This window comes from Plecotus auritus (genome assembly GCF_963455305.1).
Source record: "Plecotus auritus genome assembly, chromosome: 6".
In the NCBI taxonomy this organism is placed as follows: Eukaryota; Metazoa; Chordata; class Mammalia; order Chiroptera; family Vespertilionidae; genus Plecotus; species Plecotus auritus.
The window spans coordinates 101,404,510-101,423,746 of record NC_137773.1 but is presented as its reverse complement, the minus strand read 5'-3'; the positions used below and the strand labels follow the sequence as shown (position 1 = coordinate 101,423,746).

The 19,237-nt window shown below is 53.9% G+C and overlaps 1 protein-coding gene across 2 annotated transcripts in view; it reads left to right on the top strand.

Moving 5' to 3' along the window:
• Nucleotides 1-19,237, top strand: part of LOXL2 (lysyl oxidase like 2) — a 101,751-nt gene that overhangs the window by 55,478 nt on the left and 27,036 nt on the right. The window contains exons 4-6 of one of the 2 annotated variants that reach the window (XM_080673937.1): nucleotides 6,432-6,643; nucleotides 12,669-12,891; nucleotides 16,381-16,561. In XM_080673937.1, the coding sequence (XP_080530063.1) occupies nucleotides 6,432-6,643; nucleotides 12,669-12,891; nucleotides 16,381-16,561 (616 nt within the window). Of the gene's footprint in view, nucleotides 1-6,431; nucleotides 6,644-12,668; nucleotides 12,892-16,377; nucleotides 16,562-19,237 lie in introns of both variants that reach the window. The other variant, XM_080673936.1, reaches the window with a different exon arrangement.

Here is a 19,237-nt window from a genome sequence, read left to right as displayed (position 1 = left end):
GATAGAGAACAGAGAATTGCAGGAGTTCAAAGAGTGACCTTGGGAAGTACTGGGAGATCACTGGCTGGAAAAAAGGGAGGGACCTGACCAGAATCAAACCTGGGACCCTCCAGTCCGCAGGCTGAAGCTCTATCCACTGAGCCAAACCAGCTAGGGCTCCATATAATTTGATTACCGAATTATAATGCCCTTCTCCTATCTGCAGGATTCGCATTGCACAGCTGACTGGGAAACAGAAGCGCTCGTGGAAAGGCAGTGGGAGGATAGAAAGGGCTTGCTGCACAGAATGGGCTGTAAGAGTGAGGAGGAGAGAGCGTGCAAAAGGCACACGAGGCTCTGGTCTGCCAGGCGGATGGGCGGAGCCTCCCGCAGTAAAAGTAGGGAGGACTGAGGCCATCCTGGATGTGTTTGGTTTGAGGTGCTGAGGACGGTGCCATGCTGGCAGTTTGGAAAAGGGATCTCTACCCGGAAGGCCGTTTTTAAAAAGAGCTGAATAAAGAAAGCTGCGGGCTTTGAGAAGCAAGATGCAGGAACCTGTTAGTAGCAGAGGGAGGGGGTTTGCTAAGCAAGCGGAGGTTGTGTAGAACTAACCAGTCGTGCATTCTAGTTGGGATGATGGAGGACTGGTGTATGTCCACCATGGTCCTCCCACCCCAACACCACTCCAAGGAGGAGGTCTAGGGTGGGAAGGCTGGGCTGATGGTAAATTATGACTTCTAGAGCAGAGGGAAGGAGGGTCCTTGGCAAAGACCTCGTCCTTGTAGACGTGCCTCCCTGGGCGTTCAAAGAGTGATGTTGGCATGGCAGTGGGAGAAGCTCGTTGGCTGGAAAAAGGGAAGAGAGGGAATGAGATAGGAAGATCAGGAGGCTCCTGACCAGGAGCCTAAGTCCCGGGAGTCACGGGAAGGTTATGCGCTGGTGGCCGGTTTTCAGATAGATTGAAATCATTTTTGCCTTGCCTCCCCCTGTATCTTTCTCTCATGCAGTCTCCAACTAGACTTTCAAAACTAGTGATTTTTCCTCATTGGCAACAGCCCTACACAGTCACATTGTGAAATTTAAAAGTCATTCACAGAAGCTGCAAGTGTGAAATATCAGTCAGGCATGGGCCTGGGGTCCAAGCTCTTGGCCAGCCCACTGGCCGAAGCAGGCAGCCTGAGCTTGCCGCACCTTGCTTTTCCATAATCACCCCCAGGGGGTGTGATGAGCTCTGAGAAAGACAAATACAGAAGGTCCTGTGGATTCCCTGGAGGAAAGCCTTTAAGAGGGCTCCGTGTGCCCTAGTAGCTGGTTTGGCTCAGTGAATAGCCCTGCGGACTGAAGGGTCCCGGGTTTGATTCCAGTCAAGGGCACATTCCAGGATTTTGAGCTCAATCTCCAGTAGGGGGTGTACAGGAGGCAGCCAATCAATGATTCTCATCATTGATGTTTCTATCTCTCTCTCCCTCTCACTTTCTCTCTGAAATCAGTAAAAATATATTAAAGAAAAAAAAGAGGGCTTGGTGAACTTCTGTCTCTGGCAAGAGGGATAGAATTCAGATCTTAATTTGAATTTTAAAATGTGCCAAATGTGTTCCCAGCTTCTGAGCTATTGCACTTAATGTAAGACTAGAAACAAGAAAAATGTGAGGAAAAAAATGTGTACGTTTTAGTGTTTCAAAGCTTTTCTTCTCTTTTGGAGTTGAACTTCTGCGGGGGGGAAATCCTAGTACTTGTGGTTGTGGAAGGGATTCCACAGCAGTGACATAAGCAGGGAAGTGATGTGTGTCTGTGTGTTTTCCTGCACGGGGTCTCTGAGCGGCCATGTGAGCTCGGTAACCAGCAGTGAGCACTGAATTCAAGCCGTGCAGGGTTTCCCTGTTGCCCCAGCCCAGCCAAGAGCAGCTGGGAGGCAGCTCTGCCCTCAAGTGTGCGCACTCGGGTCTGACCCCCGGCTCCTCAGTGTGGGTGCAGGGTGGGCTACAAATGTGCACAGCCCTGGGCAGGCCCTACAGGACCACCCAGAGGCCTGAGCCCCAGGCCCTATCCCGTGTGGGTCAACTCAACACCAGGCAGTGGACAGGGTATGTGTGGGGGGCCAAGACCACTCAGAAACCAGTACCTGGGAGCCTAGAGCACAGGCTTGGAGTCAGAGCTGTTTTCACCCTTGTTTACCCACTGATTGGCTGTATGAACTTGGAGAAGTTGCAAAAGCCTGCCAAATTTTTTTGTTTTTTCCCTGGAGTGTGGTATGCCATTAGCCTTCTCATAGGTTGTCTTGTGAATTGAGCGAGGGATGGATGGGAAGTTCTGAGCAGGAGCTTGACCTGTAATGACTTGGTTGGTGTTTGATAAACAAGGGCCCTTGCAGTCATTATTATTCAGAGAAGAGGCAGGCCTTGTGGTTGGGAGGAAGCCTGGCAGGGCCCACGAAGGGGAGAGACCGTATTTTGTTGAATGAATGAATGAATGGGGTGGATTTGAGCCCAACAGAGCCAGAAGGAGTTGGTTCCATGGAAGGTGAATAAAAGACATCCCATTTTAAAGGGACAATGATTATAAACCTTCACAGGCTGCTCTCCTAAGGCTTTGGAGGAAGCAAGTCCCTCTGGACCTGGCCTCCACCATGTAGGTACACAAGTAGACACATGCTCCACACACAGAGACCCACACAACGCACAGACGCACAGCCCTAAGCGTACACATAGTCACGCTCAGACACACAAAAAGGCTCATCCCTCAGAGACGTGTACAGATACATGGACACAAACAGACACACAGAAACATGCATGCCATCACACACGCCATCACACACGGCATCACACACACCATCACACACAAGTGAGCTGGTGAAATAACAAGGACAGTGACACCTGTTCTAGCACTTTCACTTCTCTAAGCCCTTTTTTTTTGCGGAGGGGGGGGAGCGGGGGAGGGTGGAGTAAGGATATTTTTTCCATTTATTTTTATTTTTCAAATATCTTTTTATTGATTTCAGAGAGGAAGGGAGAGGGAGAAAGAGACAGAAACATCAATTATATGAGAGAATCATTGATTGGCCGCCTCCTGCACGCCCCCCACTGGGGATTGAGCCCTCAACCCGGGCATGTGCCCTGACCAGAATCAAACCCAGGACCCTTCAGTCCACAGGCTGACACTATCCACTGAGCCAAAACAGCTAGGGCTCCGTTGATTTTTAGAGAGAGTGGAAGCGAGGGAAGAGAGAGAAAGAAACATCGATGTGAGAGAGACACATCCATATGTTGCCTCCCACACATGCCCCAACCAGGGACAGGAATTGATGGGAATCAAACCCACAAATGCTCTGGTGCACAGGCCAACACTCCAACCACTGAGCCATGCCAGCCAGGGGTCTCTCTCCAAGCCTTATTTTCCATCAGTTGTACTTCTGCTGAGGGGGTGCTCTCCTCCATCAGGGCAAGGGTACAGGGGTCTGCTGAGATCCCCCCACCCCAGGCCTTCCTTCTCTTGTTGCAGCTGGGGTGCTGACATCCACATTTCACACCTGGTGGGGGTGTGGGGTGGGGTGAGAAGGGAGGATCTGTGAATGTAATAAAGTCCTTGGAGTTTGCCCGCCCTGTGAAGCCACAGAGCTGATGTTACAGCGGTAACTTTCCTTCTGGGCATTACACATCCCCGGCTGGAATTCCAGCCTGGCTTCCGAGGTGGGGAGAGGCAGGAGCGGGCTGGCCCGCGGCTGGTTTAGACCTCAGTCAGGCCCTTTCTTGGCTCACCCCTGTCCACGTGTCTCGGTGGCACGGGTCCTGTGGCCTGAATGGAAGCTGTAAAGAATCTGGGATCCAAGCTGGCCAACATCATCTTGCCACTGGCGGCCTTCCTTCCACTCCGCGTGGAGAGGAACCAGGGCCAAATGCCATCACTGCCGGCCACATACTTTCACCGCCCGGCAGGACTGGTGGGCAGGGCCTGGCTTTGCACCCTGAAGCTAGAGGCGAGGAGACGCGAATGCCTGGGCACCCAAATAATGGCCCTGTTCAATCTTGTGGTTCATTTGCACCTTCGCTGGTATTTGGGAGGAGTCTCTGGGTTCCCCCCTAACAAGCCCGGCCCCACCTCTCCCCCGCCCCAGCCCAGGTCAGAGAGCTCCTGACCACATACCTCGGGTGCTCAGCCTCTAGGTGGTCCTGAGAGGCAGTTGGAGCCAACCAGCTTTCTCATCTGGTTCATGGGAGGGCAATCGCTCTAAAGCACCTCGTTCTGCAGTGTGAAGACTGCATGAGGGAAAGCATATGAAGCCTTACTGTGGGGCTCACGCACAGTAGCTGTTATCAGTTTTCATTTCATTGGATCCGAGTATACATGTGGGGCTAGGGACAGTGGGCGGCTGGAGGGGAGGCAGAATTAGTCATGTCAGGCTGTGGGCACCTCTCTAAGTAATTGGGCATTACTACATGGGCACGAGTGGACGGTCAAGGGACAAGATTACAAAGAGCTTTCTGGTGGCTGGCGTGTGGCAGATGGATGGAGGAGGGAGATGGAGGCAGGGGCTCAGCAGGGAGCCTGGCAGAGCTGGTGGCATGTGCAGCGGCAGGGGCACAGAGGAGGGGCTGGAAGTGAGAGGTTAGAGGGGAGCTTCCCCGGTGTTTGAGAGAGATTGGGTGAGCTCCGGAAAAGCATAAACTCTGGGGCAGCCCTTGTTCCTCTCACCCAGCATGGCCTCCCAAAGCCCCTGTCCTTCTACCGAATCCCTGTGACCCGGGAGGAGGCGTGGGGCAGGGACAGTGCTGCTCAGTGTTGGGGTGTGGGGGGGAGAGCCCACCTCCAGCTGTGGTGAAGCAGGAGTCTGCACCCTGCTGAGCCTCCTCTACCTCCTCCACCAGTACCCCACCTCTCTCACTCATTGTCCCAGAATGATGGATGGGGCTGAGGGTGAGTCTGGGTCTTTCCAAGGGCCTCAACGCATGCAGAATCGTTCCCTTTTCTTGCCAAAGACTGTGGGGGTCCCCAGGGCGTGTCCCCCCACTAAGCAGGCCTGGGTCCCTGCCCACACTCCCCTGCATGCTTCTCTCCAAGCTCTACCCCTACTCTCCTGGGATGTTCTCACTTAGAAATGTCGACCCCAAGATACTGACTGGGTGGTGTGCAAGGTGGCACCATCAGCCTCAGGGTAGCTGAGTCTCATCTGCCTGAAACTTCAGTCTTAGGAGAGATACACACACATAGACATACACACACACACACACACACACAGTCACTCACACACACACACATAGAATCACACAGTCACACACACAGTTACACAGTCACTCACACACACACAAAGAATCACACAGTCACTCACACACACACAGTCACTCACACACACACACATAGAATCACACAGTCACACACAAACACAGTTACACAGTCACTCACACACACACACACATAGAATCACAGTCACACATACACACACAGAGAATCATACAGTCACACACACACACATAAACACACACATAGAATCACAGTCACAGTCACTCACACACACAGTCACACACACACACAGTCACACACACATACACACACACATAGAATCACACACACACACAGAATCACACAGTCACTCAAACACACACACACACATAGAATCACACAGTCACACACACACGTACACACACATAGAATCACACAGTCACTCACACACATAGAATCACACAGTCACACACACACACAGTCACTCACACACACACGCATAAACACCCACATAGAAACACACAGTCACAGTCACACACACACACAGAATCGCACAGTCACTCAAATACACACACACATAGAATCACACAGTCACTCACACACATACACACATATAGAATCACACAGTCACACATAGAATCATACAGTCACACACAGTCACTCACACACACACATAAACACACACATAGAATCACACAGTCACACATATACACACATAGAATCACACAGTCACACACACACAGAATCACACAGTCACTCAAACACACACACACACATAGAATCACACAGTCACACACACACAGAGAATCACACACAGTCACTCACACACACAGTCACTCACATGCATGCACACATATGCTTTGGAGTAAAATACAAAATGCAAATTAGTTATAATGTAGAACGTGAAAATTCAAAGAGCATGTTCTCTCTTCTGCTGCAGTTTGCGAGTTTGCAGAAGGGCTGCCGCCTCTCTCTCCAGGCTTTGTGGGGGGACATGGGAGAGGCTGCTGGGCCTTCCTAGTCTTCTGATGGCCAGGTCACCCCTGCTCCCTGTCCTCGGGTCCCGCAGTCACACTCCCTCCCATGCATGACGCTTTATCACCATGGCCTTGTGCTGTGTGCTCTTGGGCAGTGCCCGTAGCCCCTGCAGGGCCCGAGGGTGGAGGAGACTAGCCGAGACCCCTCTCCACACCGGGCCAGGGAAGTAACCGGGTCCTTCGGTGCCTCCTCCTTCCCAGAACCTGAACATCCAGGTGGAGGACATCCGGATCCGAGCCATCCTCTCTGCCTACCGCAAGCGCACCCCCGTGACGGAGGGCTACGTGGAGGTGAAGGAGGGCAAGGCCTGGAAGCAGATCTGTGACAAGCACTGGACGACCAAGAATTCCCGCGTGGTCTGCGGCATGTTCGGCTTCCCTGGGGAGAAGACGTACAACACCAAAGTGTACAAGTAAGAGGCCCACTCAAAGCGCTGTTTCCTGGGGGGTGCCCGCTTTGTGAAGAGCAGGGTCCTGTGGTGGGCGCTGCGCAGAGGGGCTCCAGCAGCCAGCTGTCATGTGCAGGCCTGGCCGCTGAGGAACTCACACTCCTGTGGATGACAGAGGAGGGGCAGGGAGGCTGCGGGGGGGTATGGCAGAGGTGACGTGCAAGAAAAACCCCACTGCTCAGTGCCGACAGCCAGCTCCGTGACCACCGGGGCCGAACCAGGACAACACCAACTTAAGAAATGTTTACTTGCCCTCAGTAAATGATTAGTTTGAAAAATCTGGAACTCACAGAAACTGTTAGGAAATTCGATCGGTTACACCAATCCCAGAGAAATCTTATAATTTAGTTATGGTTTCCAAAGTTAGTATCTCCCACAGGGAAGGAGTAGATAATAACAGGACTTCGAGTAGTTCGCCCAGTGAAGGGGCTTCACCCGTGACAAGCGGGGGGCCGGGTCCTGGGTGGGAGTGGGCCTTCCTGTCTCCTCTTACGGTGACTGGTTTACTGAGGGCTTACTGTGAGGCGGGCCCTGTTCTTAGCCATTGAATTCTCACAGCGTCGGGAAGTAGGGGTTGATTTTACAGTTGAGTAAAGGAAGTCAGGGAGGAAAGTGGCCGATCTAAGATCCAAGCACCGTCTCCAGTGACGGGGTCCCAACTCTTTCCTTTCAAGCCAGGAGATGTGGGACCCAGACCCAGCTCCCCGTCCAGATCCCCGGGGTCAGGGCAGACTGCAGGTCCTGGGCTGGGCTTGGCCGTTTTGGGTCAGAGTCGCCAGCCCACCATGAGGCTGAGTGCTAGTGGCTGAGCTACTCAGCTGGGCGGGCTCACCACCCCTCGAGGGGTGAGCCTGGTGGTGATCCCCACCCCAGACACCTTCAGATGTGGCCCAGACTTTCCTGTTTGCAGTGGGGTTCCCGTCCTCTGAATACTTTGGAGAATTCCTGCAGCTGGCCAGCTTCTTCCCTGGAGACACCTCAGCTTTTCCTACTATTGGAGCCAAGAAAAGCAAACCCCACCCACCCCTACCCCCCCACCCCAACAAACTCCCATCTGGCTGCCCCAGAGTGCCCCTGCTGACAACTGGTCTGAGTCCAGTGCTGGGCCTGGGAAGGCTGCCATCAGCCCTGCCCAGGGCGGGACGGGGTCCCTGAGGCCGGCAGCATGTGCCTGTTCAAAGGTGTTTGAAAGCCATCTCCCCAAATGCGGCCAGTCCAGAGTGCTTTTCCTGATTTTGAGGAGGCATCTAGATCTATGTAGGCAGCGGATTCGCTCACATGCTCATTTTAAAACTGCCTCCCTGAACCTCCCATCCCTGAGTCTGTGCCTTTGCTCTTTCAAACGGGGGCAGAAGAGGGCCTCAAGGCTGGGAGCATCCGGGGTGCTGGCGGGTGGGCTCAGGCTGCTGCAAACCAGCTCCTCCTTTGGACCTCCAGCTGGAGGTGGTGTGGGGGGCAGGAGCACAGGGCAAAGCCTTCTCGGCTGGTCTTTGCCGTTTTGTGTTAGTCTCTGGAACTCCGCTGACAGTTGGGCCCCAGAAGAGAAGGTGCGCTGGGAAAAGTGTTCTATGTCTCAGTGGTGCTGTGAGGGGTTGAGATGGCAGCCAGCTGGAGAAAGCTGTTAGCAAAAGGCATGGGGCAGCCTCAGAGGTCACCTGGGCCAAGCCCTCCATTTGCATGATTAGAGACCCAGGCCTGAGATCAGTGGATTTGGGGGTCACTCCTGCCGGAGCCCGCAGGGCTACTCGGGGCGTGCTGACCTTCAGACCTGCTCCAGCTCTGGCCACTCGGCCGCATCTCCCACCACAGAGCTTGCTGTTATGTCAGAGCTGGAGCAGGGCTGGCTTGAGGGTGGGGTGTCTATGAGCCCTGCTCAGAAGTTGAGGAGAACAGAAGCCTGGGAGCCAGAGAGAGGGTCACCCCTCGCATGGTCCCTGAATCCGAGGCCAGTAACATCTTTCCCATTTCCCTTTGCCCTTCTTAGCCAGCCAGGGGAAGCAGCTTCCCAGGGGAGCCTTTCACTCTAGGAAGGAAATTGTTTTCAAAGTAATTGCATCTGGAATGGTGTTAGTAATCTCTCTGCATAAACCGGGCCCCTAAGGGGCTTGGCAGCCTTGGAGACTCACCTGGGCCGCGGCCAAGGCTCTCCACCCTGGCTTCCTCTGCAGACCTGCAGGTCTGGTGGCCGCTCAGAGTCTCCCCAAGGCCGGACTGCATCTCTTCCTCAGCGTCTGGCAGCCACCCTGTCCTCCAAGTCAGAGGCATCTAGGGAGGTACCCACATGTCCCCAGAGGCCTCTGCACCCAAAGACTCACTCAAGATGGAGTCCAGGGCTCCCCAACGCGGGCTGCTTTGCTGTGAGCTTTCTGCTCTGGGCTGGGGGCCTCATAGCCTCAGGGCCCATCCCAGGGCAGGAGCATTTTGTACTGTGGTCTTTTCTTTTTTGCCTGAAAGCAGGACCCCACTGTTGATTCCGATTTTTTGACACAAGCAGGAATTCTGCATCTAGCACTGCATCTGGGGAGAGCGGAAGGGCTCTGCTTGGCTGGTTGGCTGAAACACGAAACCAAAGGGTCTGTGAGTGGAACGGAAATGCCAGCCTCCCTTGGTTTCAGGTAGAGGAAGGAATTCAAAGTATTGATGTAAGAAACGTCCAAACCCGTGGGGAATTTTAATGAGTTTATTTGAGACAAACTGATGACATTTGCCAGGAAGCAAAATCTCAACGGATTGAGCAAAATGCTCTGTAGAATGGCAGTTTTACAGCTTATTTTATACATTAGAATGAAAGGAGAAGATGTAAGGAGGGTTACATGAAATCCGTTGGTGGTGGATTACGGAGGCAGGAGAAAGCAAAGCAGGGAAATCTTTGACATTGGATACCATGAAGAGGCAAGTGCTTTTACAAGGTGGGTACAGGATAGTTAACCATTAATGTTTACAGCACAGAGAGATAGTATTTTGGCAACAAGAGAACAATGAGGGGTTCTGTGGTCTCACACTCTGGTGCAGTGGGTGTGCCCTGAGGCGTCTGGGAAGGAGATGACAGCTGACGGTCTAAGGGTCTGTTATCTTAGATGCACAAAGACAATAGACTGGCTCACTTAAGGTGAAGACTGACCTTTGTCAGGAACCCTACAGGCCACGATCAGCTTTTAGGGCTTTTAGGTTGGAGAAAACAAAGGAGGGAAGAATCTATAGGATTGGATAAACAGTATAAGGCAGTGGTCGGCAAACTGCGGCTCGCGAGCCACATGCGGCTCTTTGGCCCCTTGAGTGTGGCTCTTCCACAAAATACCACGTGCGGGTGCGCACATACAGTGCGATTGAAACTTCGTGGCCCATGCGCAGAAGTCGGTTTTCGGCTCTCAAAAGAAATTTCAATCGTTGTACTGTTGATATTTGGCTCTGTTGACTAATGAGTTGCCGACCACTGGTATAAGGAACAGACACATACCTCTTTTACAAGGTGGGTACAGGACAGCTAACAGTCAACAATAGTGCCATAACAATAACAATGGGGGATTTGTGGTCTCTGCTCTGTGCAAAGGTTGTGCCCTGAGGAGTCTGGGTGGGGGGGAGAATTACCCCAACATTCCAAAGGTGTTTTAAGGTAGATGCAAAGACAATAGACAGGCTCGGTTAAGGGTTAAGGTAAAGATTGACCTTCGGCAGGGAAGATACTGGCCTAGGAAATGACTACCTTCCATGACCTGCTTTTAGCTAGAAAGTTTTCATTTTGGACTGAATGGTTACTTTATAGTGGATCACAGGCCTCCCCTGAGCTTGTCAGGTTTAGTATGTGGCCCTTTTCATCCACACCTACTTCCAAAGTGTGTAATTGGAACAGACGTGCTCAGCAGCTGGCAGAATTCCTGGGAAAGCAGGGTTCCCCTTGGCTGGGAGGGAGCCAGCAGGACTTTTTATTTTTAATTGAATCAGTCCAACCATAGAATGGACAGTTCTTTCTCAAGCAGGCTTCCCATCCATGCCAATGGCTCTCCCCTAACTCCGGTCCCTCTCCAATCCCTGGGCCTGGAGTGGCTGCCCACCCATCCTCCCCAGCGCTCCTCTGCACCCCCTGGGGCCTGTGGGAGGGGGGTGAATCGTGGGGGAGGGGTGGGTGCTGCCCGATGGGAGCCTGTGGAGGGGCAGGGTGCATTACTGTGAGCTGATGTAAGAGGGAGGCCTGGCTGCCTGGGGAGGCGGCAGCATTCAGCACGTCTGTTCCTGGCAGAGCTGGTGTTTCCTGAAAGCTGAGAGCAAGGATTCTCCAAGCCGTGCGAGCTGACCAATCGTCTTGCAGCTGACCCCCCAGCGTGCTCTCTTTCCTGATGTGGGTGTCATGGGGAACACGCTGGAGGCTGAGGCTCCAAGTGCAGGGCCTGCAGGAAGTGGGGAGGGGCAGAGGTTCCCGGAATTATCAACAGTCCCCCTGGGTGGCTGCCGTTCTGCTGAGCACACTTCCAGAATTTTCCCAGACAGTCCTTGTTTCAAAGATTCCATGTCATTGTACCCACAAGCATACTAGAATTGTTACAAGTCTCAATTTTTGGTTAAGGAGAGATATTGGTGGTGGCCGTAGGGTTTTTCCTCCCTCTGTGTTCACATCCCATCCACTGTGAGACAAAGCAGAAACTCCCAGGCCTGCCGGACCCGCAGGGACAGGACCTCGCTCTGTCCCCTCCGGGGGCCAGACCACCCCGGGCCCCTCTGAGCAGCCAGCACCCATGCAGTCTGGCCCTCTGCCATCTCCCTGGGCTCTGGCGAGCTGGGACGAGCACACGGACCCCGCTGCGCTAGGACAGTGTGAGAGGACAGGGGTTCTCTTGGCCCTCCGCCTTCACAAATCCCGCCATTATTCAAGCCCAGTTCCACCCTGCCCTCTGTCACTGCAGCCACTCTTCTCTCCTCTCCCTCTTCCGCTTTACCCAGTACAATTTTATTTATTTATCTTGCAAACACGTATGTAGCCCTTCCAATGTGTTGGACTCGGGTGCTCAGGGCTTTCCGAGTATTGCCTCATTTAATTTTCCTAACGGTCTTATCGAGTGGATCCTGATGCTACTTCTAACTTGGAGATGGGTAAACTGGGGCACAGTACCCTGTCTGTTAACCAATTTATTACTCATCGATAGTTACCATTTTAGAAAAAGCTTGGACCCCCTTGCCTGCCTTCCAGAAAAAGGTGCTGCAGGTGAGAGCCTGCCTAGGACGGGGTGTGGAGACAAGCAGCCTCACTGGGCCCGGGGGAAGGGTTGATGAGGTCTGTGCTGAGTCTCATCACCATTATATTTTTATTAAGCAAACTGCACGTTAATTCAGCAGATGGCGTGACTTTAGACTGTCCTCATTGGATTTGCATCGTTTGGGATCTTGTAGATCATCAGGAGAGAGCTTAATAATCAAGCTGTACTGCTCATTGACAAAGGGGACGACAACAAATATTGAAATTATCTGGGCAATACAGTTTTATGTATTTATCTTACAAATTCATTGAGAGAGAGGGAGAGAGAGAGAGAGAGAGAGAGAGAGAGAGAGATCAATTGGTTGCCTCCTGTGCATGCCCTGACTAGGGGCTGAACCCACAACCTAGGTATGTACCCTGACGGGTCTCGTCTCTTTTAGATGCCTTTTTGCATTTTGTGTTTATAGGCTTTGGTATTATCTCACTACACTGAGTCAGTCCCTAGTCTCCTAGCTGCTGGGGGCCGGAGGCCACGTCCCTTTCCAGGTCCTGCCCTCCAGTGCCCAGTGCAGGGCCGGCGTGCGGGGCGCTCAGGGAGTGCTTGCAGACGCGCTGTGTGGATCCCCTTCCATGAAGCCAGCTGAGCTCCAGGAGCAGAGACCATGCCCTCCAGTCTCCCCAGCAAGTTCCCAGTAGCCAGCACAGTGGCTGGCCCGGGGCAGGTGCCCAATGCCAGGTGCAGAAGGAATGAGGGGTGGGTGCCATGACCCCCAGTCACCTGCCCCGTCCGGCCCTCTGCAGAATGTTTGCTGCCCGGAAGAAGCCGCGCTACTGGCGGTTCTCCATGGACTGCACCGGCACGGAGGCCCACGTCTCCAGCTGCAAGCTGGGCACACAGGTGACGCGGGACCCCGTGAAGAACGTCACCTGCGAGAATGGGCTGCCGGCGGTGGTGAGCTGCGTGCCTGGCCAGGTCTTCAGCCCCGATGGACCTTCGAGATTCCGGAAAGCCTACAAGCCAGAGGTGAGGATGGGGCAGGAGTCTGGCCACTGGGCGCCTGGGGTGTTGGGGGTGGTGGTGGCGGTTAAGGGAACAGACAGGGATCCCCAGGAGAGAGGGAGGAGAGCCAGCCCCAACTCAGACCCCTTTTCTAGAGGTCAGGGCCAAGCCTCACCGACAGCCACCTCCAGGTGTGACAGGCAGCTGGGCCCCTGCCCCCAATCATTAGCATCCCTTCCACCACCACCACCCCACTCTGAGACCCGAGTCCCCGCTGTGAGACAAAGACCAGGCGAGTGGAGGGCCTGGTTAGCCACATGGTGCTTCTGCACAGTCCTCGGAGTACAGAACGCTCTCGGGCTTTTGGAAACGCGCTACCACTCTCAGAAGCACGTGACATGAGCTACAAAGGTTTCCAAGCATATTTTGGGTTATTTTGCAACGGAAAGGATTAAAGTTTTAAAAAGCTCTCACAAAGATAGGAAATGAAAACCTGCCATTACCATGTGTATGTTTGTGCACCTGCACCTGTGAATGTGTGAGTGTGTAAGTGTGTGCATGTGCATGCATGCATGTGTGAATGTGTTCAGAGATGGAAGTGGGGAGGGGCAGTGGTTCTCAGAATTACCAGCAGTCCTCCTGGGTAGCTCTTGTGAGCAGCGCACAGCTGCTCATATAAATGAACATCCCGTTTCAACAGACTGGTTTCCTGAGACAAGAGAACTATCCCAAACAGGGCAGCGTGGCGCTTCTCTGAGGAAGAGAGAGTGCGCTCCTACTTCCCTCGAGAAACAGGGAGACTTTCCTTATTCATGCTCTTCTTTCTTCCTATGTCCACCAATGGGTCCCTGGGACTTGCATGTCCATGGGGACCAGGGGTGGGAACAGTGGGTGGGAAATAGCACATGCAAGAGGAGAGGGAGGGGTGGAAACGATTCCCTGGGCCAGATCAAACCTTGGAACTTAGGAATAGGCGCCTGGGCAGGGGTGAGTTCCCAGCCAGCTCTGACCACGGCAGGGGTGGGAGGAGGGGGAAAGGTCATGATGGGAGCAGATGGTGTGTCCAGGCAGTGGGGCCAGAGCAGACCCTCCCAAACCTGGCAGGTTTTGTTGACCGAGGCAGCTTCATTCCCTCCCCTTTCCCCTCTCCTTGCTCCCCTGTCTCTCCCCTCCGCACTCTCCCATTGCCCCTCAACATCAATGACCTGCTTTGGGAAAGAGGGTAACAACACATCCCCCCAAAAGGGAAACCAGGACAGAAGAATAAAGCATACCGGGGTCCCTCCCACACCGGGGCCCCTCCCACACTGGGGGTGGTGTGTTTGGACAAAAGAGGCCTTCAAGGAAAGGGGTGAAGTGAATGTTGCAGCCCAGCATCAACGAGAGGGACCCCCACAGGGGCCTGCAAAGTGTACAAACCTAACCACACAGGTGTGCAGCCCTGCAACACCTGATCAGTGCCAGGGCCCCCGCCCCCTACTGTAGCGCCCCCCCCGCCCCCCCCCCCCCCCCGGCCCCGCACTCCTCCTTGGACCTCTGCCATGTGATTTGACGGCCACATCCTTTGTGTGGCCTCAGCCTGAGCCTCTGAGCTTTCCTCATGTGTCCGATCCCAGGTCCTACTGTTTGGAAATTCCTCTTACTGTGTGGTTTAAAGCAGATGAATCAAGTTCATACCAAACCAATTAAAAAAGCAAAAAGCAAGGGAGCCTTACATCACATTTTCCCTTGGTTCTTCTCTTCCCTCCAGGGCCACTGACTCGGCCTGGCCACTGCAGGCTGCGGCGAGGTTGCTGGCGCTCTGCCTCCACTGAGCGTGGGTCAGGGATGGCCCGCCCCATGGAAGGGGGCTGGCATCCAGCCAGACAGCTTGGGAAGGGAGGTGGGAGAAGGGAGGGTCCTAGGCCGCAGGAAATGGGCTGGAGCCAGCAGTGTTACTTGTTCTGCTAGAATTAGAGCTCCTGAAGCCAGTGGGCATTTTACAGCCAACCTTGTCTCGTTTTTCATCTCCCCATAGTGCCAGGGTCCGAGCAGTCCCTGAGAGCTGTAGAACTGGGTGCTGTCACAGCACCCCATCCTGCCATGGCAGCCGTGAGGCGCAGTTAATGGGGGAGAGAGATGTGACCGAGTGGGAACCTCGGCTGGAGGATGGAGACACAGGGTTTCGTCTGATCCCTGGGCCCTCAAGGTGGCTGGTGTATATGTGAATGTTTGAAAACCTCCAACCCTGGCCTGTGTGGCTCAGTGGGTTGGGTGTCGTCCCGTGCACCAAAAGGTTGCTGGTTCGATTCTGGGTCAGGGAACATGCCCAAGTAAGGGGAATGCAGGAGGCAGTCAATTGATGTTCAGCTCTCATATCAATGTCTCTCTCTCTCTCTCTCTCTCTCTCGCTCTCTCGCTCTCTCGCTCTCTTGCTCCTTCTCCTTTACTCTCTTTCTAAAATCAATTTTTGAAAAAAAATATTTAAAAACACCACTCCAACCAGGCCTGCTTTGCCTGGGCCATGAGTGGGGTGGGGGTGGGGTAAAGGGCGCCCCGGGCTGAGGATTACAGAGGCCAGAGTAGAACAATGACTAGTCTGACCCAACACACATGGAACAGCTGCACAGTCACCCCTTACTCCCTCTGTGTTGAATCAAACGAGAGTCAACAGAGCCCCGAAGCCTTCAGAGTCCCCCACCCCAACACACATGTACAGGTACACACGCATGCACACCCAAACATGCACAGAAGCTGATGCAGACCAGGGTGTGTGTGCAGATGGAATCAGGTGTCCCGGCCCCCATCTTGTAAGGTGTGGTCCAGTGGGTCACGACACTGGTGGAGAGTGGCTCTGACTCCGATGCAATGAAGCAGACCCCATAGGCCAGTGGTCAGCAAACCGTGGCTCACGAGCCACATGCGGCTCGCGAGCCGCGGTTTGCCGCTCTGTTGACTAATGAGTTTGCCAACCGCTGCTATAGGTGATCAGGCTTCCAGGCTGCTTGTGGGCGTCAGGGGTGTTTAACCTGTAACCGCCCACCCTGTCTGCATCTTCCGAAGAGTGGGGCCTATTGGACTTGAGTGGGACAGGCCCTGGTTTTACAGGGCTCTGCTACACTCGGGTGGAATGACATCCATCTGGGTTCTGCAGACTTGGGGGTAGGAGCTTCTTTCTGTAGCTCTAATGCTTGAGGTTCTGGGTGAGGGGGTGGAGGGAAGTGCTGGTGGTAAGGTCCTTGAGCCAGGCATGGGTTGGGGGATGAGCTGATGAGGGTCCCGATGGGCTCCCCAGTGGCCCAGGACTAAAGCGCCATAAGAGACTGCCAAGCAGAGCCGACCTTGCAGAGTGAGTGTCCCGGACACACACACACACACACACACACACACACACACACACACAGAACGGTTTTAGCTCCTGGCCCCGGTCCTGGGCTTGGGGTGGGCAGTTGGGAAGGGAGGGGGTGGGCAGTGGCTGCCCGCTGAACGTGCATTAGCCTCTGCACTCATCAGAATCGTGTGTCTCTTCAGCAGCCCCTGGTGCGGCTGAGAGGTGGTGCCAACATCGGGGAGGGCCGCGTGGAGGTGCTCAAGAATGGCGAATGGGGTACCATCTGTGATGACAAGTGGGACCTGGTGTCTGCCAGCGTGGTCTGCCGAGAACTGGGCTTTGGGAGTGCCAAAGAGGCCATCACTGGCTCCCGGCTGGGGCAAGGTAAGGAGTGGGGAGGACATGCTGTGGCCTCTCTCCACGGGGACCATGGCAGAGGAGCCCCGCACGGCTGGCTGCTGGGGCTTCCCATGCTCGCCTCGTGTCTCCTCCTGCCCCAGCGGCTGCTTCTCTTAGAGACTCTCAGGCCTCTCCCTGGGTAGTCAGGGCTGGAAGGGCCTTAGGGAACGCTGAGTCCCCATGTTCCAGATTTGGAAGCTGAAGCCCAAAGGGAGATGAGACAACATATTAGCAGTCAATGAGTAACGGGCGTCTCCCAACCCCTAACCCAGGGCTCCCACTGCCCCGCTGAGCAACTGGAAATCTTGGGAGGGTCCTCCAGGAGAGGGCCTCGGGGTTCATCAAGCTGTGGACCACCCTGGGCACAAAGGAACCCCCGATGTCCTCTTATTCTTCCACTCTGGCACAGCCCCGCAAAACTCTCCCTGCCCCCAGACACTGGGAACATGATGCCCCTCTCCGATGTCATGGGATGCTAAGGAGAAGGGGCCTGGTTTTTATTAAGTGTCCTGAACAAATGTTCTGTTTGAGCAAAGAACAAAACACAAGGGACTTTCAAGCTGAGAGCAATGTTGTGGACGTGACATGACAACACAACAGAGAGCGTCCCTTCCCGCCTGGCCGTGAAGGCCACTGACCCGTGCGACCCCTGGGTCTTCAGAAGGAGGCTCTTCAGCCAGGCACTGCAGCCCAGTGAGTGCCCAGCCTCTCCTGGGAACTGTGGGCTGAGCAGGGAAAGCAGCCCTCAGTGCAGACCAGCAGTGTACCTGGGCTGGAGGGCCCAGGAGGAGGGAAAATGGGCGAGGAGGAGGGTGAATGGGCGGGGAGGAGGTGTGTGGTGTCCTGTCCTGAGGGGAGAGGATGTTTCCAAGCTGTGAGACATAGGGCCATTGCTCCACAGAAAGGAATGCAGTGAGGTCATGGATCCCAGCCCCCAGGAAATAATAGCAAATAATGGTGCAGGGACTGGAGAGAGACCTGGCTCATCAGGCAGCTTTGCTGGAGGGGAGCTCAGGCTGTCTACTCCAAACAATGAGGAATTTGAGGCTCTGGAGAACAGCCTGAGGTCATCCGATAGTTAATGGTAGAGAAAGACTGAAACCCCAGTCGTCTGACTCAGATTTGGGCCTTTCCCTTTGCAACAAGTCCTGCTCACTTTCAGAACACCTCTCTGCCGGCACTCTCCAATCTCTGCAAACTTCCTGGGCGTGCACTGAAATTTGGGGTCTAGGGTGGACTTTAATGTCACAGTGTGCCTGTTAGGCCGTGCGACAGTCCTCCTCCTTCCCGGTTATGGGCTCCCTTAAATCTCGAATATTTAGTACAGAGCATTTTCCTGGCTTGCCGATGTGATGGTTTGTGCTCTCCCAAGGCCAACAGGGCAGAGACCGCGCTCGTTTTGAGGAATAAACAGGCACTGGGTAACATAAACATTCCATGTCTCCTGGGAATGTGCTGTTTGACCTAATTACTCCGCTGCCCAGAGCAGCCAAGGGCTCCCAAGGGCCTGCGGGACTCTGGGAGAATGAGATGTTTGCCATTTATGATGCATGAAAGAACCATTGGATGATTTACTATCTGTTTCCACACTGGGTGGGGTCAACTCTGCTGGGCAGAAAGAGAAAAGTCCACATTCAGTATCAGGTCACAGAGCAGATGGGGTCAGTCCAGCAGTCCTGGCTCTGGCTGGTAGAGCAAGTCACCACACCCAAGTGAGGGCAGTGAAAGGGTGGCCACTGAGAGTCCCAGCCCTGCCCCTGCTTGCACGGTGACTTTGCGTGGCCTTCTGGGCCTCAGAGTTCTTTCTGGATTTATGTCTGAGGTGCTGTCTGACTCCAGCCTCCTGTGATTCTCTGAAACCTGTGCTTCTCGCCAGGATGGACGTCAGGTCAGAGTCGGCCACTGCACTTTGTGGTGCGGGACTCCCGGCACTCAGACCGCATTCCGTTCCGGCTGTTTGTCTATGCATCCGCCAGCCCCCATGACTGAGTGCTGCGTGCGGGGAGGGCCTCTGTCTTTTATCTCTGTGTCCTTAGTGCCGAGTCTGTGCCCAGCTTGTAGTGCTCCGGGAATATTAATTTTATCAAGAGTGAATGTATGGATGAATGAATGAGTTCCGGTTGCACACGTAGGGTCAGCTGAACTAACATAGTAAAGAAGTTTACACATTCAAGAATCGCATTGTTGCCGTAGCCAGTTTGGCTCAGTGGATAGAGCATCGGCCTGCACAGGTTCGATTCTGGCCAAGGGCACATGCCTGGGTTGCGGGCTCGATCCCCAGTAGGGGGAGTGCAGGAGACAGCCATTCAATGATCCTCTCTTATCATTGATGTTTCTATCTCTCTCTATCTCTTCCTTTCTCTCTGAAATCAATAAAGAAATATGTATTTTAAAAAAAGACTCGCATTGTCCAATAGAAATATTATGCAAGCCATTTACCTAATTTAACATTTTCTAGACATAATTTTAAATTTTCTAGTAACCACGTAAAATAAGTAAGTAAACAACAAACAAATAAGAAGCAGGAGAGCCCTGGCCAGTGTGGCTCGGTGGGTTGGACATCGTCCCATCCATCAAAACGTTGTCAGTTTGATTCCCAGTTAGGGCACATGCCTGGGGTTGCAGGCTCAGTCCTCAGTGGGGAGCGTGCTGGAGGCAGCT